Raw genomic sequence first — 10,913 nt, 5'->3', positions numbered from 1 at the left:
TAAAATATCGACGTTTGTGGAATCCGTTGAAAAAATATTTTTTTTTAAAAATCCACGTTTGTAGAATCCTTTGAAAAAATATTTTTTAAGAAATCCACGTTTGTAAAATCCTTTGAAAAAAATATTTTTTTAAGAAATCCACGTTTGTAGAATCCTTTGAAAAAATATTTTTTAAAAAACCCACGTTTGTGGAATTCTTTAAAAAAATATTTTTAAGAAAACCCACGTTTGTGGAATCCTTTGAAAAAATATTTTTTAAAAAATCCAGGTTTGTGGAATCCTTTGAAAAAAAATATTTTTTAAAATATCCACGTTTGTGGAATCCTTTGAAAAATATTTTTTTAAAGAAATCCACATTTGTGGAATGTTTTAAATTTTTTTTAAAAAAAAATCCACGTTTGTGGAATGTTTTAAAAAAATATTTTTTAAAAAATCCACGTTAAAGGAATCTTTTGAAAAAATATTTTTTAAAAAATCCACGTTAAAGGAATCTTTTGAAAAAATTTTTTTTAAAAAATCCACGTTAAAGGAATCTTTTGAAAAAATTTTTTTTAAAAAATCCACGTTTGTGGAATCCTTTAAAAAAATATATTTTAAAATATCCAAGTTAACGGAATCTTTTAAAAAAATATTTTTTCAAGAAAAAAAAAATCCACGTTTGCGGAATTCTTTAAAAAATATTTTTTTAAAAATCCACGTTTGTAGAATTCTTTAAAAAATATTTTTTTTTTAAATCCACGTTTGTAGAATTCTTAAAAAAATATTTTTTTAAAAAATCCACGTTTGCGGAATTCTTTAAAAAATATTTTTTAAAAAATCCACGTTTGCGAAATTCTTTAAAAAATATTTAAAAAATATCCACGTTTGTGATATTCTTTAAAAAAATATTTTTAAAAAAACCCACGTTTGTGGAATTCTTTGAAAAAATATTTTTTAAAAAACCCACGTTTGTGGAATTCTTTAAAAAAATATTTTTAAGAAAACCCACGTTTGTGGAATCCTTTGAAAAAATATTTTTCAAAAAATCCAGGTTTGTGGAATCCTTTGAAAAGAATATTTTTTAAAATATCCACGTTTGTGGAATCCTTTGAAAAAATATTTTTTAAAATATCGACGTTTGTGGAATCCCTTGAAAAAATATTTTTTTTTTAAAAATCCACGTTTGTAGAATCCTTTGAAAAAATATTTTTTAAGAAATCCACGTTTGTAGAATTCTTTAAAAAATATATTTTTTTAAAAATCCACGTTTTGGGCATCTTTTAAAAAATATTTTTTAAAAAATCCACGTTTGTGGAATACTTTAAAAAAATATTTCTTAAAAAAATCCACGTTTGTAGAATCCTTTGAAAAACTATTTTTTTTTAAATCCACGTTTGTGGGATCCTTTAAAAAAATATTTTTTTTTTAAATCCACGTTTGTGGGATCCTTTAAAAAAATATTTTTTAAAAAATCCACGTTTGTGGAATCCTTGAAAAAATATTTTTTAAAAATCCACGTTTGTGGAATTCTTTAAAAAATATTTTTTAAAACATCCACGTTTGTGGAATCCTTGAAAAAATATTTTTTAAAAAATCCACGTTTGTGGAATCCTTGAAAAAATATTTTTTAAAAAATCCACGTTTGTGGAATGTTTTAAATTTTTTTTTTAAAAAAAATCCACGTTTGTGGAATGTTTTAAAAAATATTTTTTAAAAAAATCCACGTTTGTGGAATTTTTTAAAAAATATATTTTTTAAAATATCCACGTTTGTGGAATCCTTTGAAAAAATATATTTTTTAAAATATCCACGTTTGTGGAATTCTTTAAAAAATACTTTTTTTTTAAATCCACGTTTGTGGAATCCTTTGAAAGAATATTTTTTAAAAAATCCACCTTTGTGGAATCCTTTGAAAGAATATTTTTTAAAAAAATCCACGTTTGTGAAATCCTTCGAAAAAATATATTTTTTTTAAAAAATTTACGTTTGTGGAATCCTTCGAAAAAATATTTTTTAAAAAATCCACGTTTGTAGAATCCTTTGAAAAAATATTTTTTTAATGAAATCCACGATTGTAGAATCCTTTGAAAAAATATTTTTTTTAAGAAATCCACGTTTGTGGAATCCTTTGAAAAAATATTTTTTAAAAAACCCACGTTTGTGGAATTCTTTAAAAAAATATATTTTAAAAAATCTTCCTTTATTTTTTAAAAATCCACATATGTGGAACTTTTAAAAAAAAAATTTAAAAAATTCACGTTTGAGGAATTTTTTTAAAAAATCTACGATTGTAGAATTCTTTAAAAAATATTTTCTAAAAAAGTCCTTTTAATCCTTTTTCATTACCTTCCAGCAGCCTACGCAACTCTTTGAGGCCATTTTCAACATTTTCTGGTGTCTCCCGCAACTCTTCCTTGGCCACAGATTTAGCAAATTCCGTCGGCTCACAGTAATCCAAGCTAAAGGTGAGACCATCATACTCAAGCTTGGGTGGATCTCTTAATATTTTATACATTGTTTTGAAAAGCAAGTAAGGAAACGATATATCCGATAAGTTTTAGTTTTCTCTTGCGACGCTCGAAGGCGATTAATTCATAAATTGTTTTCGAAAATATTTCATAGTTTTGAAAATAAATCAGAATTTCAATTTTTTAAATAAAATTATACTCAATACTGGTGAAATCGAATTAGAAGGGGTTTTAGTTCAAGACATTATTGGCGTGAACTAAATAACAACGTGCAATAGGTGGTGGCAGGAAATTGAAAAAAAGACAAAAATTCAAATTTTAAGATGCCAAGTAAAAAAATATTAAAAAACTGAGCCTCAAAATATTTTTAAAAAAATCTAATCTGTTGAAAAAAATCATTAAAAAAATACTTTTTTGGAAATATATCCTTAAAAAATAAATAAAATTATTATATATTATAAAAATATTATATATTATAAAATTATAAAAAATAAATAAAATTTTCAACAAATTTTCTTAAATATCCAAGTTACAAAAATATTTTTAAAATATAGCCGGAACCCACCTAATATCCCAAGAATATTAATTCAAAATAAAATTGAATATAATTTTATTCTTGACCTGGACATTACAATTTGGATTATTCATTCGCATAGAATACTATTCAAAACAGACGTGAGCTCCCGTTTTCAATTGGAAATATTTGAATAAAATTGAATTTAATATACAGGGTGAGATGAAAAAATTCCAACCAATTTCAGACTTCTGTCATTTCTAAACCACTCGTCCGACAGCTGTTAAAATGTTATTCCGCGCTTCGCCGGAAATGGGCTAAAATACCGCAGAGCAACATTCGGGCAGCGTTTGACGATTTCATTGGCCGTTAATTTCAGGCCAGGCCATAATTCGTGCCAAATATGAACAATTCAATCAAATTTAAAATGATTTTAAAATTTGATGCCATTTCCGACATTTTTTGCTTTCATTCAATAAAATTTAAAAATAAAAAATGTAAAAATTATGGCGTTTGACTTTGTTGCTGTTTGATTTTGTCTCACCCTGTACATAGCCAAAGGGCCTGCAACATCGTATTCAATAGGGCTTGTGGCATTTTAATAAATTTTTTTGAAAGTCTTTCAGGCTCGTGCCATCCTAAGAATGAGTCATGGAATTTGAAGGTATATTTTTTGCGCACTGTGGATTAAAAAAAAAATCATATATTTTTTTGAAAAATTCCTTTAATGCGGATTCAAACAAAAAATATTTTTTTAAAGAATTCCACAATCGTGGAATTAAAAAAAAAACATTTTTAAAGAACTCCATAAACGTGGATTTTTTAAAAATATTTATTAAAGAATTCCTCCAACGTGGATTTAAAAAAATATTTATTAAAGAATTCCACAAATGTGGATATTTTAAAAAATAAATATTTTTTAAAGAAAAAAAATGTAAAATTTAAAAAAATATCCTTTTTAAGAATTCCACAAACGTGGATTCTTTAAAAAATATATCTTTTTAAGAATTCCACAAACGTGGATTTTTTAAAAATTATTATTAAAGAATTCCACAAACGTGGATTTAAATTTTTTTCAAAGGACTCCACAAACGTGGATTTTTTAAAAATTATTTTTTAAAGAATTCCACAAACGTGGATTTTTTAAAAATTATTTTTTAAAGAATTTCACAAGGGGATATTTTTTAATAAATATTTTTTCAAAGAATTCCATTAACGTGGATTTTTTAATAAATATTTTTTCAAAGGATTCCATAAACGTGGATTTTTTAAAAAATATTTTTTCAAAGAATTCCAAAACGTGGATTTTTTTAAAAATAATTTTTAAAGAATTTCACAAGGGCATATTTTTTAATAAATATTTTTTCAAAGGATTCCACAAACGTGGATTTTTTAAAAAATATTTTTTAAAGAATTCCACAAACGTTGATTTTTTAAAAAGTATTTTTAAAGAATTCCACAAACGTGGATTTTTTAAAAAATATTTTTTAAAGAATTCCACAAACGTGGATTTTTTAAAAAATATTTTTTAAAGAATTCCACAAACGTGGATTTTTTAAAAAATATTTTTAAAGAATTACACAAACGTGGATTTTTAAAAAATATTTTTAAAGAATTCCACAAACGTGGATTTTTTTAAAAAATATTTTTAAAGAATTCCACAAACGTGGATTTTTTAAAAAATATTTTTTAAAGAATTCCACAAACGTGGATTTTTAAAAAATATTTTTTAAAGAATTCCACAAACGTGGATTTTTTAAAAATATTTTTTAAAGAATTCCACAAACGTGGATTTTTTAAAAATATTTTTTAAAGAATTCCACAAACGTGGATTTTTTAAAAAATATTTTTTAAAGAATTCCACAAACGTGGATTTTTTAAAAAATATTTTTTAAAGAATTCCACAAACGTGGATTTTTTAAAAATATTTTTTAAAGAATTCCACAAACGTGGATTTTTTAAAAAATATTTTTTAAAGAATTCCACAAACGTGGATTTTTTAAAAAATATTTTTAAAGAACTCCACAAACGTGGATTTTTTAAAAAATATTTTTAAAGAATTCCACAAACGTGGATTTTTTAAAAAATATTTTTTAAAGAATTCCACAAACGTGGATTTTTTAAAAATATTTTTTAAAGAATTCCACAAACGTGGATTTTTTAAAAAATATTTTTTAAAGAATTCCACAAACGTGGATTTTTTAAAAAATATTTTTTAAAGAATTCCACAAACGTGGATTTTTTAAAAAATATTTTTTAAAGAATTCCACAAACGTGGATTTTTTAAAAAATATTTTTTAAAGAATTCCACAAACGTGGATTTTTAAAAAATATTTTTTAAAGAATTCCACAAACGTGGATTTTTTAAAAAATATTTTTTAAAGAATTCCACAAACGTGGATTTTTTAAAAAATATTTTTAAAGAATTCCACAAACGTGGATTTTTTAAAAAATATTTTTAAAGAATTCCACAAACGTGGATTTTTTAAAAAATATTTTTTAAAGAATTCCACAAACGTGGATTTTTTAAAAATATTTTTTAAAGAATTCCACAAACGTGGATTTTTTAAAAAATATTTTTTAAAGAATTCCACAAACGTGGATTTTTAAAAAATATTTTTTAAAGAATTCCACAAACGTGGATTTTTTAAAAAATATTTTTTAAAGAATTCCACAAACGTGGATTTTTTAAAAAATATTTTTTTTAAAAATTCCACTTTTGTAGAATTCCACAAAAATGGATTTTTAAAGAATTCCACAAACGTGGATTTTTAAAAAAATGTTAAAGAATTCCACAAACGTGGATTTAAAAAAAAAATTAAAGAATTCCACAAATGTGGATTTTTTAAAAATATTTTTTTAAGAATTCCACAAACGTGGATTTTTTAAAAAATATTTTTTTAAGAATTCCACAAACGTGGATTTTTTAAAAAATGTTTTAAAGAATTCCAAAAACGTGGATTTTTTAAAAAATATTTTTAAAGAATTCCACAAACGTGCATTTTTTAAAAATATTTTTTAAAGAATTCCACATACGTGGATTTTTTAAAAATTATTTTTTATAGAATTCCACAAACGTGGATTTTTAAAAATTATTTTTTATAGAATTCCACAAACGTGGATTTTTTAAAAATTATTTTTTATAGAATTCCACAAACGTGGATTTTTTAAAAATTATTTTTATAGAATTCCACAAACGTGGATTTTTTAAAAATTATTTTTGTAGAATTCCACAAACGTGGATTTTTTAAAAATTATTTTTTATAGAATTCCACAAACGTGGATTTTTTAAAAATTATTTTTTATAGAATTCCACAAACGTGGATTTTTTAAAAATTATTTTTATAGAATTCCACAAACGTGGATTTTTTAAAAATTATTTTTTATAGAATTCCACAAACGTGGATTTTTTAAAAAAATGTTTTAAAGAATTCCAAAAACGTGGATTTTTTAAAAAATATTTTTAAATAATTCCACAAACGTGCATTTTTTAAAAATATTTTTAAAGAATTCCACATACGTGGATTTTTTAAAAATTATTTTTATAGAATTCCACAAACGTGGATTTTTTAAAAATTATTTTTTATAGAATTCCACAAACGTGGATTTTTTAAAAATTATTTTTTATAGAATTCCACAAACGTGGATTTTTTAAAAATTATTTTTTATAGAATTCCACAAACGTGGATTTTTTAAAAATTATTTTTTATAGAATTCCACAAACGTGGATTTTTTAAAAATTATTTTTTATAGAATTCCACAAACGTGGATTTTTTAAAAATTATTTTTTATAGAATTCCACAAACGTGGATTTTTTAAAAATTATTTTTTATAGAATTCCACAAACGTGGATTTTTTAAAAATTATTTTTTATAGAATTCCACAAACGTGGATTTTTTAAAAATTATTTTTTATAGAATTCCACAAACGTGGATTTTTAAAAATTATTTTTTATAGAATTCCACAAACGTGGATTTTTTAAAAATTATTTTTTATAGAATTCCACAAACGTGGATTTTTTAAAAATTATTTTTTATAGAATCCACAAACGTGGATTTTTTAAAAATTATTTTTATAGAATTCCACAAACGTGGATTTTTTAAAAATTATTTTTATAGAATTCCACAAACGTGGATTTTTTAAAAATTATTTTTTATAGAATTCCACAAACGTGGATTTTTTAAAAATTATTTTTTATAGAATTCCACAAACGTGGATTTTTTAAAAATTATTTTTTATAGAATTCCACAAACGTGGATTTTTTAAAAATTATTTTTTATAGAATTCCACAAACGTGGATTTTTTAAAAATTATTTTTTATAGAATTCCACAAACGTGGATTTTTTAAAAATTATTTTTTATAGAATTCCACAAACGTGGATTTTTTAAAAATTATTTTTTATAGAATTCCACAAACGTGGATTTTTTAAAAATTATTTTTATAGAATTCCACAAACGTGGATTTTTTAAAAATTATTTTTTATAGAATTCCACAAACGTGGATTTTTTAAAAATTATTTTTTATAGAATTCCACAAACTTGGATTTTTTTAAAAATTATTTTTTATAGAATTCCACAAACTTGGATTTTTTAAAAATTATTTTTTATAGAATTCCACAAACTTGGATTTTTTAAAAATTATTTTTATAGAATTCCACAAACTTGGATTTTTTAAAAATTATTTTTTATAGAATTCCACAAACTTGGATTTTTTAAAAATTATTTTTTATAGAATTCCACAAACGTGGATTTTTTTAAAATTATTTTTTATAAAATCCATGTTTGTGAAATTCTTTAAAAAATATTTCTTCAAAAATCCATGTTTGTGAAATTCTTTAAAAAATATTTCTTCAAAAATCCACGTTTGTGACATTTAAAAAATATATATATTTTTTAAAATCCATGTTTGTGAAATTCTTTAAAAAATATTTTTTTTTTAAATCCACATTTGTGAAATTCTTAAAAAAATATTTTTTAAAAAATCCACTTTTGTGGAATTCTGCAAAAAATATTTTTTTTAAAAGTACACGTTTGTGGAATTCTTTAAAAATAATTTTTGCAATTTTTTAATTTGTTTTATTATTTTTTTAATAAATAATGTAATTTATTTAGTCATATATTATTTATTTTTTCTACATTTATTTCTTTTTAAAACCATATTTAAGATTATTTTCAAAATCCTCTTCAAACAACGACATCACCGCATACAACTGCGCGCCATAGTCCAATTCCAGCTTCATTGTACCGCCATAGCATTCGGGCAAACATTCGGGTGCTATAAATTCATGCAACGACTTGACATTCGAACCATGGAAATGGGTTCGTTTCGATAACTTCTTACTCATAAATGGTCGTACCAAATTGAAAACCCTATGAAATATGGCCGGTTCATTGATGAAATGCAAATCCTTGGGACGAAATGTGGCACCATCACGATACGATTCGACGTTACGTTTCGAATAGCTGGGAGTGAATTGCATGGCCTGTTCCATGCTGAGGCCAGCCATATCGGTTATGGCGACAATGCCATTAATCACGGTGTTCGGTTCCATGCGACACAATTCATGGCACAGGGCGGCGGCCATGAAGAATTCATCCTTGTGAATTTTTTTGTGATCCCAATATTCTGAAATCGTAAAATTGAAATGTTGTAGAGAAATTTTGAGAAAATATTTCAGAGGGCGTTTACTTCCTGATCTCATCAGTATTATCCTCCGTCCATATTGATCTCGCTTGGGCAGTATCAAAATTGAGTTCGACTCAAAAACGTGCTTCACTCTCTTTGGGGTGCAAACTGTAAAGATATCCGGATAACGTTGGCGGTATTTGTAGTGGGATTTGATCTGTGAGGCGAAAAAAAAATTAAAAAATTAAAAAAATTCCACAAACGTGGATTTTTTAAAAAATATTGTTTAAAGAATGCCACAAAAGTGGATTTTTTAAAAAATATTGTTTAAAGAATGCCACAAAAGTGGATTTTTTAAAAAATATTGTTTAAAGAATGCCACAAACGTGGATTTTTTAAAAAATATTTTTTCAAAGGATTCCACAAACGTGGATTTTTTAAAAAATATTTTTTTAAAGGATTCCACAAACGTGGATTTTTTAACAAATATTTTTTCAAAGGATTCCACAAACGTGGATTTTTTAAAAAATATTTTTTCAAAGGATTCCACAAACGTGGATTTTTTAAAAAAATATTATCTCAAAGAATTGCACAAACGTGGATTTTTTAAAAAATAATTTTTCAAAGGATTCCACAAACGTGGATTTTTTAAAAAATATTTTTTCAAAGGATTCCACAAACGTGGATTTTTTAAAAAATATTTTTTCAAAGGATTCCACAAACGTGGATTTTTTAAAAAATATTTTTTCAAAGCATTCCACAAACGTGGATTTTTTAAAAAATATTTTTTCAAAGGATTCCACAAACGTGGATTTTTTAAAAAATATTTTTTCAAAGGATTCCACAAACGTGGATTTTTAAAAAAAAATATTTTTTTCAAAGGATTCCACAAAAGTGGATTTTTTAAAAAATATTTTTTTAAAGGATTCCACAAACGTGGATTTTTAAAAAATATTTTTTCAAAGGATTCCACAAACGTGGATTTTTTAAAAAATATTTTTTCAAAGGATTCCACAAACGTGGATTTTTTAAAAAATATTTTTTCAAAGGATTCCACAAACGTGGATTTTTTAAAAAATATTTTTTCAAAGGATTCCACAAAAGTGGATTTTTAAAAAATATTTTTTAAAGAATTCCACAAACGTGGATTTTTTAAAAAATATTTTTTAAAGAATTCCACAAACGTGGATTTTTTAAAAAATATTTTTTAAAGAATTCCACAAACGTGGATTTTTTAAAAAATATTTTTTAAAGAATTCCACAAACGTGGATTTTTTAAAAAATATTTTTTAAAGAATTCCACAAACGTGGATTTTTTAAAAAATATTTTTTAAAGAATTCCACAAACGTGGATTTTTTAAAAAATATTTTTTAAAGAATTCCACAAACGTGGATTTTTTAAAAAATATTTTTTAAAGAATTCCACAAACGTGGATTTTTTAAAAATATTTTTAAAGAATTCCACAAACGTGGATTTTTTAAAAAATATTTTTTAAAGAATTCCACAAACGTGGATTTTTTAAAAAATATTTTTTAAAGAATTCCACAAACGTGGATTTTTTAAAAAATATTTTTTAAAGAATTCCACAAACGTGGATTTTTTAAAAAATATTTTTTAAAGAATTCCACAAACGTGGATTTTTTAAAAAATATTTTTAAAGAATTCCACAAACGTGGATTTTTTAAAAAATATTTTTTCAAAGGATTCCACAATCTTGAATTTTCAAAAAATATTTTTTCAAAGGATTCCACAATCTTGAATTTTTAAAAAATATTTTTTCAAAGGATTCCACAATCTAGAATTTTCAAAAAATATTTTTTCAAAGGATTCCACAATCTTGAATTTTCAAAGAATATTTTTTCAAAGGATTCCACAATCTTGAATTTTTTAAAAAATATTTTTAATGAATTGAAAATTTTCTTCAAAATCCCAAAAATGTCTTACCCTCTCTCTGGCATTTTCCGGATAGAATTTACAGATCCTTAAAAATCCCAAAAGCCATTCATTATACTCCAAGGGGACATCTAGGGTTTTTTCTTCTAAAAATGTTTCAAAAAAATCAAATTTAATTTTTTAATATTTGGAAAAATTCTTCCAATTACCCCTCAATAATTTCCTCAGCTCCTCCACACCCCTTTCAACATTTTCCTCGGTTTCTCGTAATTCCAATCTGGCTACCTCTTTCGCCTGATCACTGATGCTTTGTAGCTCCAATTTGAACATGAAATCTCCAAATCTGACTTCAGGTTCGATTTTTTGTGTGGTAAACATTTTTTTAATTCAAAACTTCGGGACAACACCACCACTACGTCTCACAAAATTTAC

General features: G+C 23.6%; 1 protein-coding gene across 1 annotated transcript; it reads right to left on the bottom strand.

Moving 5' to 3' along the window:
• Window positions 1-8,074: 8,074 nt before the first annotated feature.
• On the bottom strand, window positions 8,075-10,913 carry LOC131807130 (alpha-tocopherol transfer protein-like). Its single transcript, XM_059132148.1, has 4 exons — window positions 10,691-10,913; window positions 10,533-10,627; window positions 8,651-8,804; window positions 8,075-8,587 (listed from the first exon to the last, which is right to left on the bottom strand). Exons 1-4 carry the CDS (start codon window positions 10,857-10,859, stop codon window positions 8,100-8,102), a joined length of 906 nt encoding a protein of 301 aa, XP_058988131.1. The 5' UTR covers window positions 10,860-10,913; the 3' UTR covers window positions 8,075-8,099.

The sequence above is a fragment of the Musca domestica genome, unplaced genomic scaffold, assembly GCF_030504385.1.
Source record: "Musca domestica strain aabys unplaced genomic scaffold, Musca_domestica.polishedcontigs.V.1.1 110, whole genome shotgun sequence".
In the NCBI taxonomy this organism is placed as follows: Eukaryota; Metazoa; Arthropoda; class Insecta; order Diptera; family Muscidae; genus Musca; species Musca domestica.
Note: the sequence above shows the minus strand (reverse complement) of the source record. Positions and strands in the feature narration are given on the sequence as shown.

Coding starts and splice junctions, on each gene's coding strand:
- LOC131807130 (XM_059132148.1), bottom strand. CDS start 10,859: ATGTTTACCACACAAAAAATCGAACCTGAAGTCAGATTTGGAGATTTC. Junction 10,628..10,690: donor GCTGAGGAAATTATTGAGGG/GTAATTGGAAGA, acceptor AAACATTTTTAG/AAGAAAAAACCCTAGATGTC. Junction 8,588..8,650: donor AATACTGATGAGATCAGGAA/GTAAACGCCCTC, acceptor TTACGATTTCAG/AATATTGGGATCACAAAAAA.